The 24,901-nt window shown below is 49.9% G+C and overlaps 2 protein-coding genes across 3 annotated transcripts in view; one reads left to right on the plus strand and one right to left on the minus strand.

The window, feature by feature from the left end:
• Positions 1-9,384, plus strand: part of MED29 (mediator complex subunit 29) — a 90,609-nt gene extending 81,225 nt beyond the window's left edge. Inside the window, exons 1-2 of one of the 2 annotated variants that reach the window (XM_072124241.1) lie at positions 5,295-5,456; positions 8,188-9,384. In XM_072124241.1, coding sequence (XP_071980342.1) covers positions 5,421-5,456; positions 8,188-9,081 — 930 coding nt within the window. In that variant the 5' untranslated portion in view covers positions 5,295-5,420 and the 3' untranslated portion in view covers positions 9,082-9,384. Of the gene's footprint in view, positions 1-5,294; positions 5,457-8,187 lie in introns of those variants that run through there. The other variant, XM_072124239.1, reaches the window with a different exon arrangement.
• The window catches only part of GMFG (glia maturation factor gamma), a 213,000-nt gene that overhangs the window by 138,047 nt on the left and 50,052 nt on the right, over positions 1-24,901 (minus strand). The gene's annotated exons all lie outside the window — the stretch shown is intronic.

The following is a 24,901-nucleotide window of genomic DNA, read 5'->3' on the forward strand; positions in this document are numbered from 1 at the left end:
TGGTCTGGGGGCACGGTGTCTCATACTCTTCTTGGGCACAGTGACTGGTTTTGGTTTGGGGTACGGTGTCTCAAGCTCTTCTTGGGCGCAGTGACTGGTTTTGGTCTGGGGCACTGTGTCTCATACTCTTCTTTTGCACAGTGACTGGTTTTGGTCTGGGAGCTCTGTCTCACAGTCTTCGTGGGCACAGTAAATGGTTTTGGTCTGGGACACTGTCTCATACTCTTCTTTTGCACAGTGACTGGTTTTGGTTTGGGGGCACGGTGTCTCACACTCTTCTTGGGCACAGTGACTGGATTTGGTGTGGGGGCACTGTGTCTGTCCCTCTTCTTGGGCACAGTGACTGGTTTTGGTCTGGGGGCACGGTGTCTGGCACTCTTCTTGGGCGCAGTGACTGGTTTTGGTCTGGGGGCACGGTGTCTGGCACTCTTCTTGGGCACAGTGACTGGTTTTGGTTTGGGGGCACGGTGTCTGGCACTCTTCTTGGGCGCATTGACTGGTTTTGGTTTGGGGGCACTGTGTCTGGCACTCTTCTTGGGCACAGTGACTGGTTTTGGTCTGGGGGCACGGTGTCTGGCACTCTTCTTGGGCACAGTGACTGGTTTTGGTCTGGGGGCACGGTGTGTGGCACTCTTCTTGGGCACAGTGACTGGTTTTGGTTTGGGGGCACGGTGTCTCACACTCTTCTTGGGCACAGTGACTGGTTTTGGTCTGGGGGCACGGTGTCTGGCACTCTTCTTGGGCACAGTGACTGGCTTTGGTTTGGGGGCACTGTGTCTGGCACTCTTCTTGGGCACAGTGACTGGTTTTGGTCTGGGGGCACGGTGTCTGGCACTCTTCTTGGGCACAGTGACTGGTTTTGGTTTGGAGGCACTGTGTCTCACACTCTTCTTGGGCACAGTGACTGGTTTTGGTTTGGGGGCACTGTGTCTCATACTCTTCTTGGGCGCAGTGCCTGGTTTTGGTCTGGGGGCACGGTGTCTGGCACTCTTCTTGGGCACAGTGACTGGCTTTGGTTTGGGGGCACTGTATCTGGCACTCTTCTTGGGCACAGTGACTGGTTTTGGTCTGGGGGCACGGTGTCTGGCACTCTTCTTGGGCACAGTGACTGGTTTTGGTTTGGGGGCACGGTGTCTCACACTCTTCTTGGGCACAGTGACTGGATTTGGTGTGGGGGCACTGTGTCTGTCCCTCTTCTTGGGCACAGTGACTGGTTTTGGTCTGGGGGCACGGTGTCTGGCACTCTTCTTGGGCGCAGTGACTGGTTTTGGTCTGGGGGCACGGTGTCTGGCACTCTTCTTGGGCACAGTGACTGGTTTTGGTTTGGGGGCACGGTGTCTCACACTCTTCTTGGGCACAGTGACTGGTTTTGGTCTGGGGGCACGGTGTCTGGCACTCTTCTTGGGCGCATTGACTGGTTTTGGTTTGGGGGCAGACTCCATGCACTATAGAGAATTCAGGGTGGTCAATACTTTATTAATAAGTGAACGTGTTCCACCACAACATATCCTCTGTTAATATTTTAATCATTTACCAGATGATTTGTTGCTGGGTGACCCTGGGCAGTTGTACTGTAAGCGAAATATTATGATGCCAGCTTAATGTGTTACCATGGTGGACACTAAAAATTCCAGAAATATGATGTCAAATCTACATGTGAAAGAAGAACCTCAAATGTTACATAACCATGTTGGTAAACATCGCTGTGGGATCAGTTCCTCTCACGCTTCACGTCTACTTTCCCTTAGATGGTGTGGGGGTGGTGACCATGGGTATAGCCATAGGGGGTACATGAGCAGGAGTCGCACCCAACTTGAGCATTTCCGAGACATGTGTTGGTTTCTACATCTTTTGAAAACACCTGATTTACCAGTTTTAGAGTGTTCTCCAATCCCTGCCAAAGCTGCGTTCAAAATTCAACAGTCAGACATGTGATGGAATAGTTCAGCTCTAACAATGCGCCTCTTGATAGTAACAGGAAATCCGTAAAATACTGCATGTCCCTTTAGGCATGGACAGCGATAAGAACATTGGTTCACGATAAGTAAAATAGTAGGTGTTGAACAAGATTAGAAAAACCTGACTGTTTTCTTCCAAAAATGGCAAAGCCCCTGACCAAGGCTTATAATTCATCTTTCATTTCATTAAAATGAACTGCAATACCAGACATAACCTGTGGACGGTGGTGGCGCTGTTTCTAGTTCTAGTTAGAGTGCATTTTCTCATCCAGGATAAACACTATGGGGCAGATTTACTTACCCGGTCCACTCGAGATCCAGCGGCACGTTCTCTGCGGTGGATTCGGGTCTTCCGGCGATTCACTAAGGTAGTTCCTCCGACGTCCCCCAGGTGGCGCTGCTGCACTGAAGTTCCCCGAGGCCCGCTGGAATGCCCTGAAGTTCACCGGCCTATACCTGGTGAAGGTAAGTGCAAGTCTCGGGACAATTTTTTTTTAAAAATGCGTCGTTTTTTTCCGAATCCGTCGGGTTTTTATTCGGCCACGGCCCCCGATTTCCGTCGCGTGCTTGCCAGCGCCGATGCGCCGAAATCCCGGGACAATACAGGGAAAATCGGCGCAAAATGGAAAAATTTGGTTAACCCGTTGCAAAAACGCGAATCGGGCCCTTAGTAAATGACCCCAATTTTCTTTGAGGGGGGTTTCGGCTTCTTTACTACTCATGACCTGTGCTCTCTGTAGGGTATTGGGCGAACTACAGCTGGAGCTTTCCTTCACTAGATACCCTCTGGTCTCCTTCCTGCTCCATTAGTAGTATAGTGGGGAGAAGGGATGAGCAGACCCAAACCACAAAGTATAGATCCATGCCGAACAATGTTCAGGTCCCAAAACCCGGACTTCATCCAAACCTTGTTTATTGGCTGCGGAGCACCTTAAGGACCCCTGACGGTAGCACAGCATGCACACCGCCATTTTGCCTGGGATCGTCATTCCTCATGATGTCTTTGGAGAGTGACGACCCGTTCCCATGAAAGCCTTGAGACCCCAGGCCTGTCATTTGGTGCGATCTGTAACAGTGTGCCTGAGGCATACTGTTACAGATCAGTAGTCAGATCCATTACACACTGCAATGTTATTATTGGGGCATTCAGCTGATAAGCAGGGGTGGAGCTGGGTTTTGTACCACTACTCATTACCTATCCAATGGATAAGGTCATGAGGAATCCAGAAACCCCATTTGAAGGGTAACCAGTGGGAATCGGTAGATTGGTGTTCTGGGGATTCCAGGTGGTAAAAGTTGTAGGGGGTTCAGTAACTTGAGTTGGCTGGGACCCCCGCTCATAGCAAAGCCGCAGTCTGACCTCGGCTTCATGCGTAGTGTGCATGCGCCTGGGGTTCGAGTGGATTATGCCATTACCTTTCCCACCTATAGTTTTCGGAAAACGGTCTCAAACTCAGGAAAGGTAAAAAAAAGGTTTGGAACCCTAAACCTCAGCTGCATTGGGTCTCAAACCTTATGTGAGGTTCCCTTTAAGATGGAGCTGAATCTTCTATATCTTCTATATGGCTGCCTCAGCCTTTGTGCCAAATTAGTGGTCACTCCTAGAAGACGATGAGCGGGTACCGGGCAACCACCAGCCTCAGAATGCGGAATCTATCCGACTTCTTCCTCCGAGACTACACGATCCATGTGCCGGCTGTGGACTGGAGTCGGACTTTAAGGAGCAGCAGAAACTGTTTAGGACTCCTGCCCAACATAATAAATGATTCCATGGAAGGGAGGAAATCTATGGAGGAAGCGTTTCATTTCTTAGCCGCCTGGCAGGCCGCTGCGTCCTCGCTGCCAGTAGCCGCCTGCCACTTTATTAGGAGTTACGAGAAGCTGGAAACACTTGTGCTCCGATTATGTTATCATCGAAACCTCCAGTATCCATTAAGGTTAATGTTTAAGAAAAGGAAAAACCAAGGCTTGCGGTCTGCACACCGTGCAATAGCTGATAAGCTGGAGATCTATTTCTTAAAGGGGATTTCCAGGTGTCTATAATGGCAGGAAGTCTGTAATATAAATATTTAAAAAACACTTAAGGTTCTTAAAGGGGTTTTCTGCTTTGAATATTCATCTTATTTTCAGAAAAAGAGAGATCTCAGGGTATCGGGATCTGTTGGGAACCGGGCATCCTGTGTATAAATTCCCTGCAGCTCCCCCACAGGACAAACAAAGTATTGCATGAAGAGTATTTTTAAATAATGCTTGATACTCCATTGACTTAAAGGGGCTGTCCAGTATTTTTCATTATTTTGCTCAAGATACACCATCATTATCTGCTCAGCTCCATGCTTTGTGTAGTGGCCAGGCCATGTAACTGCAGGCTCGGCTTCCATTCACGTTAGGGGGATTGAGTCTGCAGTAACGGCGTTCCACCACTACACAGAGCGTGGAGATATCTGGTATGGCTCTGCACTTGGGCACAGATGCCGGTACCCCATGACTATATATTGATGATCTATCCAGTAATATAAAATAATGGATGACTAATGTCAAGGCCTCTTGGCACAATTATAGCTGCTACATCCTCTTACTTCCCAAACACATGCATCCTCGGCTCAGTAGATGGTGTGTGCATGTGTTCTGATAGATCCGGTGTGTGACTATTATGTCCGTTACTGTAACTACGTCGCTACTGGTCAGACATTTTTAGTTTTCGGCACAAATGCATCTACCGACCCCTTTAAGTTCTAGTGAAGCGTTGCGCATCGCGCCACCTACGTAAGAATAAAAGGGGAACCCACGGGTAACAACGCGCTAACGGAAGTCACGTGCCGTTTAGAAGAACTGATAGGAGGAAGTCTGCGGGTCGGGTTCACGTCTGCGTTGGAGGTTCTGACCATCCTATTGACTATAATGCGCTCCGAGAAGGAGGCAGATGTGAACGCGGCCCGAGAGTCTCTATTATATCAACCTGCATTTCAGGGGTTGTGCAAACCAGCGGCGCTGACATAGTTTCACTTAAAGGAGCCACGTAGCAGAATCCGTCACATATAGTGTCTCACGCTCAATATGAACCCAATAGACAACGTAGGAAAGCGATCGGGTCACGTTCTTCCCTAATCTCTTGTTATTCGGCACCGGCCTCGCCGCTTTCCTTCTCCCGGTTTCTTTCTCCGGTCTCTCTTCTGCCCCCTTTTTTGCATTCCTTCTCCTTCATTTGCTTTTCTCCCCCCTCCCTCCTCCTCCTCCTCATAATGTGATCTTGGCTTGAGGCTGACTTGTTTTCCTAACTGAGGAAAGAGCTCAGCAAACGCCTCCCCCACCCCAGCCCTTAGAGGGTGACATCATAGCGAGCAGTAGGTGGTGCAGGACTCTGGTATATAAGCGGCTTGTGCTGGCGGATCAGTACTGCACTGACTGCTCTATAGAATCACTGGGCGGAAGGAGCCAGCACTTACTTATTTCTGGATCATTATGTCCACGATGTTGGATATACAAACAATCTACGAGGTGAGACCCCGGGGGGCTACCACCAGGCACTGGGGGGGCTTCTTCACTAATATTTCACGGCAGAGGTTGTGTTCTTGTGTTACGTTGTTACATTTGCTATTATTGTATCTTTTCTATAGTATTATGTTTATGCTAGATGGGTGGGACCCTACATAGGATATGGGGGGCTTCGTAGAGGTTGGGACCAGATTCAGAGGTGACGTGAAGGTCAAGGGACTGTAGTTTTTATTTCGTTGGTAAAAACAGATGTGGAACAGGTTTTTGGTGGGTTCTGGCACAGTCAAGATGTCTCCGAGAAGTTCTAAGGAGTCGGTTTTCAGCTTAGGGTGACGCTGGTTCTTCGCACAATATGGACTATTCAGGTCCACGGCTGATGATAATCTGCTCCCACTCATTTAGTACAATAGTCCTTTGTGGCTTTGCGGAGGAGTGACCCAAAGGTACTGATACCACGGGATATCTGGTGTCTTATGTAAGCAGGGACCTGTTTATGACTACACCCTGTTGTCCTGTCACGCTGTTGCTGGTGTTACTCAATCCCCCTGTCAGCGGGGAGCCCTCCATAGCTCCAGGACCTTTGCATTCCTCTCAGTCCTGCCTCATTCCTCAAGGTCTGAGCAGAACTTGCAGCTTTGTTGGCTAATCTTTCTATCTCTGCCGCCCCCACCCTCGTCTCTGTCGTGTAGTTCTCGTTCCCTTTTTGTCTTTTGAACTTTGTCACTTTTGTCGCCTGATTCCTCTTAGACCTTGGACCTTCCTATCATATAAAGTGTTATCTGCTGTCAGTCCTCCAGCCTCCCTGTCATTAGTACTGTCAGTCCTCATAACTCCTCTGACTCACCCCTACTACAGATTAACCTTCTGTCTCCCACAGCACTAGCACCCTTCAGCCCTTGTACCGTCATACAAGTGGTCATACTTTACTACCCCTCTGTCCTACAACTGGTTGAACTTTACTACCCCTCTGTCCTACAACTGGTTGAACTTTACTACCCCTCTGTCCTACAACTGGTTGAACTTTACTACCCCTCTGTCCTACAACTGGTCATACTTTACTACCCCTCTGTCCTACAACTGGTCATACTTTACTACCCCTCTGTCCTACAACTGGTTGAACTTTACTACCCCTCTGTCCTACAACTGGTCATACTTTACTACCCCTCTGTCCTACAACTGGTCATACTTTACTACCCCTCTGTCCTACAACTGGTTGAACTTTACTACCCCTCTGTCCTACAACTGGTCATACTTTACTACCCCTCTGTCCTACAACTGGTTGAACTTTACTACCCCTCTGTCCTACAACTGGTCATACTTTACTACCCCTCTGTCCTACAACTGGTCATACTTTACTACCCCTCTGTCCTACAACTGGTCAAACTATATTACCCCTCTGTCCTACAAGCGGTAATACTTTACTATCCCTCTGTCCTACAACTGGTCAACCTTTATTACCCCTCTGCCCTACAACTGGTCAAACTTTACTACCCCTCTGTCCTACAAGTGGTCATACTTTACTACCCCTCTGTCCTACATGTGGTCATACTTTACTACCCCTCTGCCCTACAACTGGTCATACTTTACTACCCCTCTGTCCTACAAGTGGTCATACTTTACTACCCCTCTGTCCTACAAGTGGTCATACTTTACTACCCCTCTGTCCTACAACTGGTCATACTTTACTACCCCTCTGTCCTACAACTGGTCATACTTTATTACCCCTCTGTCCTACAACTGGTCAAACTATATTACCCCTCTGTCCTACAAGCGGTAATACTTTACTATCCCTCTGTCCTACAACTGGTCAACCTTTATTACCCCTCTGCCCTACAACTGGTCAAACTTTATTACCCCTCTGCCCTACAACTGGTCAAACTTTACTACCCCTCTGCCCTACAACTGGTCATACTTTACTACCCCTCTGTCCTACAACTGGTCATACTTTACTACCCCTCTGTCCTACAAGTGGTCATACTTTACTACCCCTCTGTCCTACAAGTGGTCATACAAGTGGTCATACAAGTGGTAATACTTTACTACCCCTCTGTCCTACGAGTAGTCATACTTTACTAGCCCTTGGTCATACAAGTGGTCATACTTTACTACCCCTCTGTCCTACAACTGGTCATAATTTAGTACCCCTCTGTCCTGCTAGTGGTCCTACTTTACTATCCTTCTATACTACTTTACTAACCCTCCATTCTGCCAGTCCTCATACTTTACTACCTCTCTGTCCTACTATTCCTTGAACCTTATTACCCCTCTGTATTACAAGGCATCACAATGTTCTACCCACCATTTTCCTGCTGCTTGCTTTTCTATTTCACGAGTAGGTCATGTTTTTGCTTCAGGCCCTTCACAGTAAGCAACAGTTGACAAGCTCCTGCTTGTATCTCTGCCATATATATATATATATATATATATATATATGAGGACTTTACTTCCTGTTTGAGTGCGCAGCTGAAATTTCTTCTTGACTTTCAGACTTCTCTTTCGATGCCCTTGTCCCACAAGACCACATATTTCACAGCTCATGTCTATGTAGGACACATTCACACCGATCCACCTGCTCATGTGTGTACAAGAGAACTTGTTTTTCTAGTTGGCCGTGTTGTCGAGATGTAGTAATGACACAGAGATATGTGCACTGTACTTATGACTGCTTGCATTGGAAATTGCAGGGTTGGGCCTAAGTATCATCCTAATTCGTATGCATTTTGTCATCCCCTAGAACCTTCGCAACTTAAATTTATCAGAAGAAACAGAAAGCAACAATGACCACATATTCACCAACCCAAAGAGAAGACATTCTTGCGCCCCCGAAGTCTATGACGAAACTAAGTGGCCAACTCGCTGGACATTTGAGCCTTCCCGTGCTCCTTTCAGAGCAGATCGGTCTATCAGCCTTACCGAAGGGCCCCGAACAGCACTACCTCCACCACCACCGGGGTTCCCTCCTTTGAAAAATCCCTTGCCTGCTCTACCTGCTCCATCACCTCGTTACAAGACAGAGCTGTGCCGTACCTTCTCTGAAACGGGTACCTGCAAATATGGCTCCAAATGTCAGTTTGCTCATGGGCAAGGCGAGCTGAGAGAACCAAACCGTCATCCAAAATACAAGACAGAGTATTGCCACAAGTTTCACCTCTATGGAGAGTGCCCATATGGGTCTCGATGCAATTTTATCCACCACCCGGCTGAGCAAGGTAGTAGCTCTCAACACGTCCTACGTCAAAGCCTCAGCTACAGCGGTGTACCCATCAGAAGATCCTCTCCACCACCACCGGGCTTCCCGGATCCTGCTTCATTCTCCAGAGCTCCATCCGTTTCTCCTCCTCCCAGTGATTCAATCTTCTCTCCTGCTCCTTCCGAGACCAGAAGCCATGTGTCTTCCCTCAAAGGAATGGAGTCCTGCAGTCGTTGTTCATGTCGATGCTCCAGGGCTGGAAATCTTGTTCAGGACCCTTTCTCCAACTATCAACTCCTACGTTCACCATCTTCCAGTTCCTTGACCGAGACTGAGTGTTACAGCAGCGGCTCGGAGTCTCCGGTGTTTGAGGTGCCAAGCCAAATGGTGGCCAACAAGCGGTTGCCTATCTTCCACAGGCTATCCGTCTCCGATTGAGGAATAGAAAGCAGAGAAAAAGCATCAGAACAAATTTTTAATTTTCGGCCCTGCTGTCTGACCAGTTGTTGACCTTAAGAAGAAACGTTCTGTGAAGTTGCAGCTACCGGCAGAGGAAGAATCTTAATCAAGTGCCTTTCGTTGATTCTCAGGGCTTTACGCAGCTTGGGGGTTAAGGCTTTTAAGTAGCCTCGATAGACAAGACTTTTTGCACATATGGAAACCCCTTTTTCCAAAAAAAAAAAAAAAATTCTATTACTAACCTTGGTGAATGTGGAGTTCCGTCAGGTTCCCGAGTCGCCAGGTGCATCTTTTTGTGTAAGGGCCGTACCCTACTACTTGCTGTGTACTGTAGATTGGGATTAAGCTCTGAATTCATGTAGCAAAACAAGGTGTAACGCATGTTTACTGCCCCTAGTCTCGTCTCCCATGGTTTGGGCTGGACCTTAAACTTTGGAAGAACGGGACCCAGAGTGGACCAGTATCCCAATTGTGAAAAAAATCCTGACTTTTTACTCCTGTGAACTCCATATAGAAACGAAAAAAAAAAATCACTTTTTTTCCCCCGGAAGTTCTACGATGCATTGCAATGTTATAATACAATAATATTACAATATCCTTGTGTATTCTACAGATACACTACTCATCCCTGACATTCAGGTTCCCCTCTCTTCCCACAATCCTTTGCTGCCCATAATTTGCTACTCGGGGAGACGTCAGGGTCTGTAGTGATAGAGATGATCCATAATTCCTATAATTGAACAACTTACGCCAATTCTGTGAACTCCCATGATCCCATGTGACGCCCCCCCCCCCCCGGTATTATGACGACCCCCCCCCCTACGCAATGCATTCTAGTACTCCCACCTCTAGGATCTTTACAGTGTGCCTTATACCTCACAGGATGGCTGATACAGGAGTCAAAATCAGGTGCTTTATGGGAAATATCAGCAAAATCCGGTAGTAATTAATACCTTGATCATAGTAATCCAAAACGTGTGTATCTTCTAACACATATGTATCTATTTATGTGCTATTTATTACCGAAATAAATTTTATATCTATTTATCTTTTTGTATTATTTTGAGAATAATATATATTTGTCAAGAGATAAGTTTGTAATCACTTCAGTGAATAAAATGAAGCTAATAAAAAATTAAATTTGCATAATTCAAGTCTTCTCTCTCTCTTGTTTGGGCAATGTGGGTAATGGTTATTACATAGGGGGCACTGCCAAATGGGTGCTATGGGGCTTAGATATGTGGGGGTGCAGAATTAGAGTTAGCAGTTCTGCCCATGGATACTCAAAATCTCCTCTTCTACCAGTATTATAAGGTCGACATGGTAGATCGGGCCCTTTAACAGAAGTGCCCGGGGGTCCTGGAGCTGTCGTTGGAATAGACACAATGGCCGCCCATACAATGGGTTCTGCTCTTCCTCTCCAATATGTCTATAGTGGAAGTCGTCTTCATATTTTATGCACTAACACGTTTTACAACAAGTGACCGTCATGACAGAAAGTCACCACTAGGGGCTCGCCATAGCGTCCAGTGTTCTGCTGCTGAGGAAGGATGACAAAGCCAACTAGGAGGGACACAAATATTGATATCACACCCCCTTTAGAGCATCTGTAATTATATATGATGCCTTAAAGGAAATCTTCCATCCATATCCATCCTGATAAACCAGGGACATTACTCATAGATCCAGGCACCGGGACTGTGGTATCTTCTTATATTTCTTATCCATGGTTGTCTCCCTTCTAAAATCAACTATCAAAATAATGCTAATGAGCCATGGTACGTAATCAGAGCCCCTTTGTACTGTACATTCACAGGCTGTTACACTGTCCCCACCCACCTGATCCCTCAGAACTTCCTTCCTCCTGCATAGTGTAACAGCCTATGAAGCTATGCACAGCATGGAGGGGCTCTAATATGCCCCCCCCCCCCCCCCAAGGAGCCCTTCTGTTGTTTTTAGAAGGAAGGAGGCCATGGATAACAAATATAAGAAGATACCACAGTCTTGGTTCCTGGATCAGTGGGTAAGTGTCCCTGGTTTATCAGGATGGATTTTGATGGTAGATGATTTTCCTGTAAACTATCACTTACCTTACATGATGGGGCACACTTATCACAGCTTGAAGGCCAAAGCCTCTCGATAGATCCGGTGAAGGCAGCAAGTTCCAGCCTATGATCAATGTGCCCCATTGACTTACAATAATATATGTCATGGAAAAACAGAAGAGAAAGTTCTGCCCCGTACTGGTCTGACCCAGTCACCAATGGCACGTTTGATTTGTGATTGTTGGGCCCCACTGGGACACCTCCCTGTGAAGACGACCCCCATCATCAGCAAATTTTTCCTTAACAAGGGGCTCCCCCGGACTGAGAATTGGGGATCAGTGATTAATTTGAGATCTGTGGAGGTCCAACACCGGGGCCGGCATCGATCATCTGATTACACTACAATGAAAAGCTCATATGATTGTGTATATTGCTTTGTTATAATGCTGTAGTGTCTGCTTTATACTCTGTATGATAGATTTATATATACTCTACTTATTGGGTTGACTGATGGTGATCTGTCATGGCGGATGAATGTGTGGTGGCCTTCAGTTCTCCATTACGGAGAGGAACGGGCTTTATAATCGTTGGGTTTCCCTCTATCATCCCAGAGAAAATAGATTCTACTTGTTTCCAAATTTGCTAGCCTTCTACTTTACCCTAGTAATGAGTTAGCGCTTGGGCCCACCGGAGGATCCTCTGATTCTCTGGTGGGCCAGTCCCACAACGTTTGTAGTTTAAAGTATTTATGGAAACAGAAAGGACCAGAAAGGAAGGACTAATAAATGGAGGAGACTACACACTTTGTATACCTAGTTATCAGGATTGTACAATTAGAACCTTTAAAGAAAGAACAAGGAAGGATCCAGAAGTCTAGTCGGAGCTTATGTAAGGATGAATAAACATAAAGCTGGATCAACAGGTTCATTAATCTCTGATCTGACAGCATTAAACCAGCTGACTCATGGACGTGAGTCAGAAATTAACAAGTCTTTGAAATCTTAAAAGGATCACTCCAGGTGAAGCTGAGGACCAACGGGGTTTGGGGCATTTCTTTGTCATGCTCCGCCCCCACAGAGGTGTCCAATTTGGCAGTAGAGTCCCTTTTACTGTATCACGGGTAAGTTTTTTAGACCAAGATTTCAAGGAAATCTACCATCAAAACCAAAGACACTTACTCATAGATCCAGGGACCATCACTGTGGTATCTTCTTAGAATTGTTATCTCCTTTTTTCTTAAATCAACTTTTAGAATTATGCTAATGAGCCAGAAGGGGGGGGGGGAGACCCTACATACTGAAACTTCACAGGCTGTTGCACTGTCTTCCCCCTGCTACCTTGACACTTCCTCCTTCCCTCTGCTATAACCTCACACAGTGGGTGGGGAAAGTGCCCCTGTGCAGTATAACAGCTTATAAAGCTACAGCACAGAGGGGCTCTGGTAACGCACCCCTCCATGGCATTTATGGCTCATTAAGATAATCATAATAAGTTGATTTTAGAAGGAAGGAGGTCATGGATAATGCACATTTTTTCGGATGGGGAGAATGAAACGCGCTTTGGCGATGGCTCATCTACCCTGAGAACAGAAGGATCGTTCCTGTAGTAGTGCGACCTGATGATTGACATCTACCATAGAGTCGGGAGACCCCCTTAACGTGATAAATTCTTGGCCGATCCAACCGAAATTGTCAGGTTCACCCAACAATGATGTAACATGTCTGACCAACTCCCATCCAGTGACCTTCAGCTGGAGCGAGACCTACCCGCTAGTGAAGATCAGGGCCCTCTGGGGTAAAGTCTCGTTATGGTGGTCAGAGCCGAGCACTTTGGGCAGAACATTTACTTTGCTTCCTGAATCTAAACACCAGAACTTTGCCCTCGTCATGGAATAGACCGGATCTACTAGGCCCGACCATGACCTTTGCTTCCAGCGTTTTCTTCCTGGTCAGATAAGGAGGGCCCCGGCCGTCTCGTGTGACCGTATAAGTGGTCGCAGATAAAAGGATCTTTTGGGAATTTTTACGAGCGCACCATTTATAGCGGCTGGTGACTTCTGCCAGGGTGACATATTGGGAGGACCTCTTCCTAGAAGTCTCTGTGTGGTGATATACAGTGAGGACAGGTGGAGGACGCGCGGCTACAGGCCCGGGTGACATGAGCCGTGTTTATGTGACATGTGAGATGTTTCCAGGGAGACGCCGGAGCCATGAGACACTTCCTTCTCTTCAGATGTCCATGGAAGATGACATCAGCCACATCAGCACCTGTGTACACAATCTCACCAGCTCTCACATCACTGTCACAGGGGGATGCGAGGCCCACCCAGGCAACACCACCACATGGGGCCAAACAGCAGCGTCTCTATGTATCTCTATCTGTATGTCTATATCTATCTCCTATCTCATATCTATCTATATCCTATCTATCTATGAATCTGTCTGTATCTCATATCCATTCATCTCATTTGTATCCATCTACCTACCTACCTCATATCTATCTATCTATCTCATACCAACATATATTTTTCCTACAATCTACAGTGCAAAAACCACTATAGGACGGCCACCATTTATTAGGCGAAAAACTACTTCTCAACTCCAATGTTCCTTGATTTTCTTGATGCTGTTTGTTCACTAATTTTCTCTAACAAACTTTTAAGGCCTTTATGAAACCGATTTATTTATACCGAGAATAAATACTATACAATGGGGCAGATGCATCACCGTATTTCTGTTGTTTTTGTGCCTTTTTATACTGTCGCACTGTTTTTGCGCGAGTTTTAGCGACTAAACAGCCAACTAGCCGCACAGCAAAAATAACCAGGTTATTTTAGGTCTTTATATCCTACCAATCCAGATGTTTTACTTCGCCTAATAATCATTCACCATTAGCAACTTGTTCATTTAGGCGCAAGAACCCTCCAGCCTGAAGGTGGCGTAGACTGAGAGGCAGCACTGACCCCCTGTGCATAGCAGCTTATCCCCAGCAGCAGAGCTCAGCAGACGCTACACACACACTGCAGACACTACATGCAGCCTCTGTTTACAGTTCATCACCTTCTATTTACAAACAATCTGCAAAAGCAGCAGTGTCTCTATTTCACCTTATTTAACTCAAGATTCCAGATGTTTTCCCATAATTTATGATATGCAACTTTTTTAACAGGTCTCAAAAAAGTCTCAAAACTTCTTCTTTACAGAGAAAGCATAGATAACCAGAGAAAAAAAAAATCAACTTTCTTGTTTTTTGGTTATAAAATATAGGTAAAAAAAACTGCCAGTGTGTTTGGCTCTGCACAAGTTTTGGATTGTCATGCGCAAAATCTTCATCCAATACGTGCGTTTTTTATTGGGGTTTTCATGCAGATTTCCCGCATGCAGGCTGTGAACATCTCACGGACACTATTCAATCCATCTAATATTAGTTCTATCAGCCGTGTTCTCCACAAATCTGCCCCATATACAATAGTATCAAGAAGAAGCAATTACTGAAAGGGGGGATCCTCCAGCCTCTAGATGTGCAAAGAAGAATGGGGGAACCTCCAGCCTCTAGATGTATAAAGAAGAATGGGGGAACCTCCAGCCTCTAGATGTACAAAGAAGAATGGAGGAACCTCCAGCCTCTAGATGTACAAAGAAGAATGGGAGGAACCTCCAGCCTCTAGATGTACAAAGAAGAATGGGGGGAACCTCCAGCCTCTAGATGTACAAAGAAGAATGGGGGGAACCTCCAGCCTCTAGATGTACAAAGAAGAATGGGGGGAACCTCCAGCCTCTAGATGTACAAAGAAGAATGGGGGGAACCTCCAGCCTCTAGATGTACAAAGAAGAATGGGGGAACCTCCAGCCTCTAGATGTACAGAGAAGAATGGGGGGAACCTCCAGCCTCTAGATGTACAAAGAAGAATGGGGGAACCTCCAGTCTCTAGATGTACAAAGAAGAATGGAGGAACCTCCAGCCTCTAGATGTACAAAGAAGAATGGGGGGACCTCCAGCCTCTAGATGTACAAAGAAGAATGGGGGGGAACCTCCAGCCTCTAGATGTACAAAGAACAATGGAGGAACCTCCAGCCTCTAGATGTACAGAGAAGAACGGGGGAACCTCCAGCCTCTAGATGTACAGAGAAGAATGGGGGAACCTCCAGCCTCTAGATGTACAAAGAAGAATGGGAGGAACCTCCAGCCTCTAGATGTACAAAGAAGAATGGGGGAACCTCCAGCCTCTAGATGTACAAAGAAGAATGAGGGAACCTCCAGCCTCTAGATGTACAAAGAAGAATGGAGGAACCTCCAGCCTCTAGATGTACAAAGAAGAATGGGGGAACCTCCAGCCTCTAGATGTACAGAGAAGAATAGAGGAACCTCCAGCCTCTAGATGTACAAAGAAGAATGGGGGAACCTCCAGCCTCTAGATGTACAAAGAAGAATGGGGGAACCTCCAGCCTCTAGATGTACAAAGAAGAATGGGGGAACCTCCAGCCTCTAGATGTACAGAGAAGAATGGGGGGAACCTCCAGCCTCTAGATGTACAGAGATGAATGGAGGAACCTCCAGCCTCTAGATGTACAGAGAAGAATGGGGGAACCTCCAGCCTCTAGATGTACAAAGAAGAATGGGGGAACCTCCAGCCTCTAGATGTACAAAGAAGAATGGGGGAACCTCCAGCCTCTAGATGTACTAAGAAGAATGGGGGAACCTCCAGCCTCTAGATGTACTAAGAAGAATGGGGGAACCTCCAGCCTCTAGATGTACTAAGAAGAATGGGGGAACCTCCAGCCTCTAGATGTACTAAGAAGAATGGAGGAACCTCCAGCCTCTAGATGTACTAAGAAGAATGGGGGAACCTCCAGCCTCTAGATGTACTAAGAAGAATGGGGGAACCTCCAGCCTCTAGATGTACAAAGAAGAATGGGGGAACCTCCAGCCTCTAGATGTACTAAGAAGAATGGGGGAACCTCCAGCCTCTAGATGTACAAAGAAGAATGGGGGAACCTCCAGCCTCTAGATGTACAAAGAAGAATGGGGGAACCTCCAGCCTCTAGATGTACAAAGAAGAATGGGGGAACCTCCAGCCTCTAGATGTACAAAGAAGAATGGGGGAACCTCCAGCCTCTAGATGTACAAAGAAGAATGGGGGAACCTCCAGCCTCTAGATGTACAAAGAAGAATGGGGGAACCTCCAGCCTCTAGATGTACAAAGAAGAATGGGGATCCTCCAGCCTCTAGATGTACAGAGAAGAATGGGGGAACCTCCAGCCTCTAGATGTACACAGAACAATGGAGGAACCTTCTGCCTCTAGATGTACACAGAACAATGGGGGAACCTCCAGCCTCTAGATGTACAGAGGAGAATGGAGGAACCTCCAGCCTCTAGATGTACAGAGAAGAATGGGGGAACCTCCAGCCTCTAGATGTACAGAGAAGAATGGGGGAACCTCCAGCCTCTAGATGTACAGAGAAGAATGGGGGAACCTCCAGCCTCTAGTATAATTATCCCCATACAATAAGGAAACATTATAAAGTAGATCTAGTAGATGTAATTGTGTGTGTTCTCCTTTATGTGAACCTGTCGAGCTATTGCTTTATGGTTTCACCTGATTGTGCTTAGCCCCATCCCCCACCCCGGGTGCTAGGAGTGGACACCTTCCATTGTGTATGTGTCAGCAGTGAGTCACGGCCAGTGACAAGGCAGAAAAACAGGCAGCGGTGGTCACGTGAGAGCAGCTCCTCAGCTGAGCCGCTGCCACAAGCCTCATCCATGACTATTAGTCATCAGTACAAGGACACAGCAGGAGCAGGGAAAGCACCGAGGAGGGGCCCGAAATATACACCTAAATATCCTGCTCCGAACACATCTGCCCTAATACTTAGAGGGGAACTCCACACGATTGGCAATGAGCGGTCACCAAGTGTTGGGTGTTGCAATTTAATTCAATAAAAAGGAGGTGCAACACCAGACACCACCCCTGGAGGCGCTATCTCTAGAAATCAAATCTGACTTTTCATATCATAATAATAATCCCTTTATTTATATAGTGCACACAGATGACGCAGCGCTGCACAGAACTTACCAAATCAGTCCCTGTCCCCAATGGGGCTCTAATCAACGTACCAGTATGTTTTGGAGTGTGGGAGGAAACCGGAGGATCCAGAGGAAACCCACACAAACACAGAGAGAAAATACAAACTCTTTGCAGATGTTGGACTTGAACCCAGGACCCCAGCGCTGCAAGGCTGCAATGCTAACCACTGAGCCACCGTGCTGCACGGCTATAGTGCCTCCCGCCATAACGCTGCTCCGAGCCTTCCACTACTGTGTGTCCTCCTCTGTCACATTGTTACTATTTAGATTCTGCCCCCACTCATCTCCCATAACCTGTAACCAGTTCCATCAAATCAGAGTTCCCCATAATCTCTGCCGCAAGTCAGAGGTTGCTACGAGGAGCCACGAGGCAGAGTTCTCTCATAGACTGCAATATAATAGTTTAATAAGTTAGAGTCCCCCCTAAATTCTGCCACTAGCCGGAGTGCTCCCATAACTGTTCCACCAATGAGCATTGGTTGTTATGAGCCACAAGTCAGAGTCACAAACTATCACTGGGTTCCCCACTAGTCAGGGTGCTCCCATAACTGTTCCACCAGCGTTGTTATTATGAGCACCAAGTCAGGGTTCTCCCATAAATCAGTGTTCTCCAAAATAGTAGAGCTAGAGTTCCCCCATAACCTCTGCTACTAGTCGGAGTGCTCCCATAACTGTTCCACCAACAAGCGTTTGTTGTTATGAGCCACAAGTCAGAGTCCCCCCACAAACTATCACATAGTAGACTTAAGAGTTCCCCACTAGCCGGAGTGCTCCCATAACTGTTCCACCAGCGAGAGCCACGCTACAGAGATTCTCCATCACCTGTCTCCAGCTGCTGAACAATTCTGCTAGGGTTCCCCCATAAATGCTTATACTTGTCATTGTGTTTTCATACCTTTTCCACCAGCCAGAGTTTACTACGATGACAGGGTTCCCCCTTAAACAGTCACCAGATAGCTCAGTAATAATAATAGTTCCACTAGCCAGAGATCCCCCTTAAACTCTGCCAGTAATCGGGGGGCTCCCATAACTGTTCCACCAGACAAGGTTTGTTAACATGAGCCTATAGACAGAGTTCCCCCATAACCTGGCCCTTATTAGTTCTGCTATAACACTCCTTAAGCCGGAGTTCCCCCATAAATGTTACCACTTACTTTCCTTCCAGAACCGATCCAGGATCAAGAGTTTGCTACAATGAGACAAAAGACAGAGTTCCCCCATAAACCCTTCCCAGCTTTATACCATGTGACTAGAATCACATAAATCCCAGCGATCATCTGGTTCAGCCCTGCAGCAGGTGCTCCATCTCCCTGCAGCGCAATCACAGGTGACATAGGGTACTACACACTGTCCATTAGAATGAATGACGCCCCAGGTCCTCCAGGAGGGGAGACGCTCTCAGCCCTGTCTCATAGATGAGGGTCCTGTGTAGTATTCAGGGACATATGGAAAGTCCAAGTCATCCTAAAATCACATTTTTGTGGTCCCCGGATTCTTAGAAAACTCAGTTGAGTCATTTCTTCTCAATGATGGGAACCATAAAATACACAGAAGTCTCCAGTCCTCCAGAGACCCCGAAGACAAAAAGAGACTGACAGATGGAGAACATATTGCTGGACCCAGCAGGACGGGTTCACGTTCAGGCTCAGGTGGGTCCGGTCTGCTGTATCCTGGATCAGCTGTAGATGGTCACATTAACATCCCTTTAAAGAAAAAACAGGGACATTACTCATAGATCCAGGCACCGTGACTGTGGTATCTTCTTATATTTCTTATCCATGACCTCTAACCTCCTAAAATGGACTTTTAAAATTATGCTAATGAGGCAAAAGGGCTCCTGGGGGTGTTACCAGAGCCCCTCCGTGCTGTAGCTTCACAGGCTGTTACACTAAGGGAGAAGTGATTCTGCACAGTGTAACAGCCTGTGATGCTACAGCACAGAGGGGCTCTGGTAACACCCCGAGCAGCCCTTTTGGCTCATTAGCACAATTTTAAAAGTTGATTGTGGAAAGAAAGAGGTCATGTATAACAAATATAAGAAGATACCACAGTCCCGGTGCCTGGATCTATGAGTAATGTCCCTGGTTTATCAGGATGGTACAAGTCCTGCTGTCAGCCCAGATAACCCTGATCCTAACTTCACCTCGGGGTTACACCTGAGTATCCAGAGAAGACTCAGATAGGATTTTTAGTGGGGGTGTTTTTGGATGAGGAAATCCTCTACATATAGAGATATAGTGCAGTGCCCGGGCAGTATTGCCCAATACCCAGATAAACAGGGGTGTAGAGCGCCAAGAAATATCCTATGAGTAATGTCCTTATATAAATAGTGCCGCACAGTATCCAGTGTCCGCATAAACAGTGCCAGATGTCAGCCATATAGTATCAGGAGCACCTTTAAAGGTAACCTACCACCAGGATGAAGGATTGTAAACCAAGCACACTGACATACTGGTGTGCGCCCCCTCTGGCGGGATCTGCTCTTCTTTTAGCTTCTTATGCCCTTGTTTTTACCAAAAAAAGGCTTTAAAATGTATGCAAATGAGCCTGAGGGGCTCCGGGCTCCATAGGTGTTGATTGAGAAAGGAGCTCCCGAGGCTCATTTGCATAATTAAAAAAAAAAACAGGATAGTAAGAAGGTAATAGAAGAGCGGATTCTACCAGAGGGGGCGCACACCAGTATGTCAGTGTGCTGGGTGTACAATAGAAGAGCGGATTCTACCAGAGGGGGCGCACACCAGTATGTCAGTGTGTTGGGTGTACAATCCTTCATCCTACAGTTTTATGTAGGTGCACCGGAGCAGCATATAGTGCCTATAAGTGTCACTGTATCACCATATAGGTCCTATAAGTGTCACCGCAGCATATAGTGCCCATAAATGTCACCGTATCACCATATAGTGACTATAAGTGTCACCGCAGCAGCATATAGTGCCCATAAGTCTTACCATAGCAGCATCTAGTGCCCATAAGTGCCACCAAAGAACCCTATAGTGCCCATAAGGGCCACTGTAGACTAATATAATGGTCAGTGTAGCGGCATATGATACCGTCCATATGTTGTCCATTGAAGCTATGGCGTGTCCACATACACAGTACTCTTCCAGATTGGGCTCAGCTCCTTAGAGGACGGGGTTTTTGGACCTATTGACCAGAGTAAAGGTAGAACATGACCTACGCAGTGTGGCTCTACGGTTCCTTGGACCCACCAGATAAAATTAATAGGCCACATTAGGTAGGTTGCCTTGAACTGGACCTTTGTGGCACAGTCTTGGGGCCCACCAGAATATCCTAGGTCAGGCCAACTCTAGAACCATGAGATCTCCATCTTGGATGGGGGGATGATGATGGAAATAAGACTGTTGTAGCCCCTCTTTACCCTTACAGATAGACCGAGAACCCCTGTACATTTATCATCTAGGAGAAGGGGGATCTCTGCCCAAAACTCTACATTGAGTTTTGACAATGATGTTTTACTCCACTAAGACTTCCTGATAATCATCGCACTTCAGTAAGACGCAGCGGCTGGACCCCCCTGAGAGCCCGAGGCGTTGGATGTTTATCTGATGAACCAGAAAGGCTGCCACCCTCTAGAAGCTCCAATTATTTAAATAGTCCAGTCTATAATTGGCCCCTTCTTTTCAGGGGCCACCTAGGAACATCTTGTCTTGTATCTTCTGTATGTAAATTGGGGAATGACACAGGAGAAACATGGTAGGCCGCTTGTCTCCATGGCCACAGCGACAACACGATGGTCAGCTGCCTGGTCCACAGGAGAGTTTATGGGATACAACTCACAGTGATGGCGGTTTGGTCCGTCTCAACAGTCTCCACTGGCTGCTAAGAGCTCAACTAGTGCCTCACCTCACAGCCCTTCTGCTCTGCGCCTCTTAACTAAGCCGGTCACTGCTCTGCGCCTCTTGGCTGGGGTCACTGCTCTGCGCCTCTTTGCTAGGCCGGGTCACTGCTCTGCGCCTCTTGGCTAGGCCGGGTCACTGCTCTGCGCCTCCTGGCTAGGCCGGGTCACTGCTCTGCGCCTCTTGGCTAGGCCGGGCCACAGCTCTGCGCCTCTTGGCCAGGCCGGGTCACTGCTCTGCGCCTCTTGGCCAGGCCGGGTCACTGCTCTGCGCCTCTTGGCCAGGCCGGGTCACTGCTCTGCGCCTCTTGGCTAGGCCGGGTCACTGCTCTGCGCCTCCTGGCTAGACCGGGCCACTGCTCTGCGCCTCCTGGCTAGACCGGGCCACTGCTCTGCGCCTCTTGGCTAGACCGGGCCACTGCTCTGCGCCTCTTGGCTAGACCGGGCCACTGCTCTGTGCCTCTTGGCTAGGCCAGGCCACAGCTCTGCGCCTCTTGGCTGGGTGGGGTCACTGCTCTGCGCCTCTTGGCTGGGCCGGGTCACTGCTCTACGCCTCTTGGCTAGGCCGGGTCACTGCTCTACGCCTCTTGGCTAGGCCGGGTCACTGCTCTACGCCTCTTGGCTAGGCCGGGTCACTGCTCTACGCCTCTTGGCTAGGCCGGGTCACTGCTCTACGCCTCTTGGCTAGGCCGGGTCACTGCTCTACGCCTCTTGGCTAGGCCGGGTCACTGCTCTACGCCTCTTGGCTAGGCCGGGTCACTGCTCTGCGCCTCTTGGCTAGGCCAGGTCACTGCTCTGCGCCTCTTGGCTAGGCCGGGTCACTGCTCTGCGCCTCTTGGCTAGGCCGGGTCACTGCTCTGCGCCTCTTGGCTAGGCCGGGTCACTGCTCTGCGCCTCCTGGCTAGGCCGGGTCACTGCTCTGCGCCTCTTGGCTAGGCCGGGCCACAGCTCTGCGCCTCTTGGCCAGGCCGGGTCACTGCTCTGCGCCTCTTGGCCAGGCCGGGTCACTGCTCTGCGCCTCTTGGCCAGGCCGGGTCACTGCTCTGCGCCTCTTGGCTAGGCCGGGTCACTGCTCTGCGCCTCCTGGCTAGACCGGGCCACTGCTCTGCGCCTCCTGGCTAGACCGGGCCACTGCTCTGCGCCTCTTGGCTAGACCGGGCCACTGCTCTGCGCCTCTTGGCTAGACCGGGCCACTGCTCTGTGCCTCTTGGCTAGGCCAGGCCACAGCTCTGCGCCTCTTGGCTGGGTGGGGTCACTGCTCTGCGCCTCTTGGCTGGGCCGGGTCACTGCTCTACGCCTCTTGGCTAGGCCGGGTCACTGCTCTACGCCTCTTGGCTAGGCCGGGTCACTGCTCTACGCCTCTTGGCTAGGCCGGGTCACTGCTCTACGCCTCTTGGCTAGGCCGGGTCACTGCTCTAAGCCTCTTGGCTAGGCCGGGCCACAGCTCTGCGCCTCTTGGCTGCGTGGGGTCACTGCTCTGCGCCTCTTGGCTGGGTGGGGTCACTGCTCTATGCCTCTTGGCTGGGTGGGGTCACTGCTCTACGCCTCTTGGCTAGGCCGGGCCACAGCTCTGCGCCTTTTGGCTGGGTGGGGTCACTGCTCTACGCCTCTTGGCTAGGCCGTGCCACAGCTCTGCGCCTCTTGGCTGCGTGGGGTCACTGCTCTGCGCCTCTTGGCTGGGTGGGGTCACTGCTCTACGCCTCTTGGCTGGGTGGGGTCACTGCTCTACGCAACTTGGCTGGGTGGGGTCACTGCTCTACGCCTCTTGGCTAGGCCGGGCCACAGCTCTGCGCCTCTTGGCTGGGTGGGGTCACTGCTCTACGCCTCTTGGCTAGGCCAGGCCACAGCTCTGCGCCTCTTGGCTAGGCCGGGCCACAGCTCTGCGCCTCTTGGCTGGGTGGGGTCACTGCTCTACGTCTCTTGGCTAGGCCGGGTCACTGCTCTACGCCTCTTGGCTAGGCCGGGCCACAGCTCTGCGCCTCTTGGCTGCGTGGGATCACTGCTCTGCGCCTCTTGGCTGGGTGGGGTCACTGCTCTACGCCTCTTGGCTGGGTGGGGTCACTGCTCTACGCCTCTTGGCTGGGTGGGGTCACTGCTCTACGCCTCTTGGCTAGGCCGGGCCACAGCTCTGCGCCTCTTGGCTAGGTTAGGTCATTGCTCTACACCTTTTCGCTAGGCCAGGTCACTGCTCTGCGCCTCTTGGCTAGGCCGGGCCACAGCTCTGCGCCTCTTGGCTGGGTGGGGTCACTGCTCTACGTCTCTTGGCTAGGCCGGGTCACTGCTCTACGCCTCTTGGCTAGGCCGGGCCACAGCTCTGCGCCTCTTGGCTGCGTGGGATCACTGCTCTGCGCCTCTTGGCTGGGTGGGGTCACTGCTCTACGCCTCTTGGCTGGGTGGGGTCACTGCTCTACGCCTCTTGGCTGGGTGGGGTCACTGCTCTACGCCTCTTGGCTAGGCCGGGCCACAGCTCTGCGCCTCTTGGCTAGGTTAGGTCATTGCTCTACACCTTTTCGCTAGGCCAGGTCACTGCTCTACGCCTCTTGGCTAGGCCAGGTCACTGCTCTACGCCTCTTGGCTGGCTGGGGTCACTGCTCTGCGCCTCTTGGCTAGGCCGGGCCACAGCTCTGCGCCTCTTGGCCAGGCCGGGTCACTGCTCTGCGCCTCTTGGCCAGGCCGGGTCACTGCTCTGCGCCTCTTGGCCAGGCCGGGTCACTGCTCTGCGCCTCTTGGCTAGGCCGGGTCACTGCTCTGCGCCTCCTGGCTAGACCGGGCCACTGCTCTGCGCCTCCTGGCTAGACCGGGCCACTGCTCTGCGCCTCTTGGCTAGACCGGGCCACTGCTCTGCGCCTCTTGGCTAGACCGGGCCACTGCTCTGTGCCTCTTGGCTAGGCCAGGCCACAGCTCTGCGCCTCTTGGCTGGGTGGGGTCACTGCTCTGCGCCTCTTGGCTGGGCCGGGTCACTGCTCTACGCCTCTTGGCTAGGCCGGGTCACTGCTCTACGCCTCTTGGCTAGGCCGGGTCACTGCTCTACGCCTCTTGGCTAGGCCGGGTCACTGCTCTACGCCTCTTGGCTAGGCCGGGTCACTGCTCTACGCCTCTTGGCTAGGCCGGGTCACTGCTCTACGCCTCTTGGCTAGGCCGGGTCACTGCTCTGCGCCTCTTGGCTAGGCCAGGTCACTGCTCTGCGCCTCTTGGCTAGGCCGGGTCACTGCTCTGCGCCTCTTGGCTAGGCCGGGTCACTGCTCTGCGCCTCCTGGCTAGGCCGGGTCACTGCTCTGCGCCTCTTGGCTAGGCCGGGCCACAGCTCTGCGCCTCTTGGCCAGGCCGGGTCACTGCTCTGCGCCTCTTGGCCAGGCCGGGTCACTGCTCTGCGCCTCTTGGCCAGGCCGGGTCACTGCTCTGCGCCTCTTGGCTAGGCCGGGTCACTGCTCTGCGCCTCCTGGCTAGACCGGGCCACTGCTCTGCGCCTCCTGGCTAGACCGGGCCACTGCTCTGCGCCTCTTGGCTAGACCGGGCCACTGCTCTGCGCCTCTTGGCTAGACCGGGCCACTGCTCTGTGCCTCTTGGCTAGGCCAGGCCACAGCTCTGCGCCTCTTGGCTGGGTGGGGTCACTGCTCTGCGCCTCTTGGCTGGGCCGGGTCACTGCTCTACGCCTCTTGGCTAGGCCGGGTCACTGCTCTACGCCTCTTGGCTAGGCCGGGTCACTGCTCTACGCCTCTTGGCTAGGCCGGGTCACTGCTCTACGCCTCTTGGCTAGGCCGGGTCACTGCTCTAAGCCTCTTGGCTAGGCCGGGCCACAGCTCTGCGCCTCTT

This window comes from Engystomops pustulosus, chromosome 9 (genome assembly GCF_040894005.1).
Source record: "Engystomops pustulosus chromosome 9, aEngPut4.maternal, whole genome shotgun sequence".
In the NCBI taxonomy this organism is placed as follows: Eukaryota; Metazoa; Chordata; class Amphibia; order Anura; family Leptodactylidae; genus Engystomops; species Engystomops pustulosus.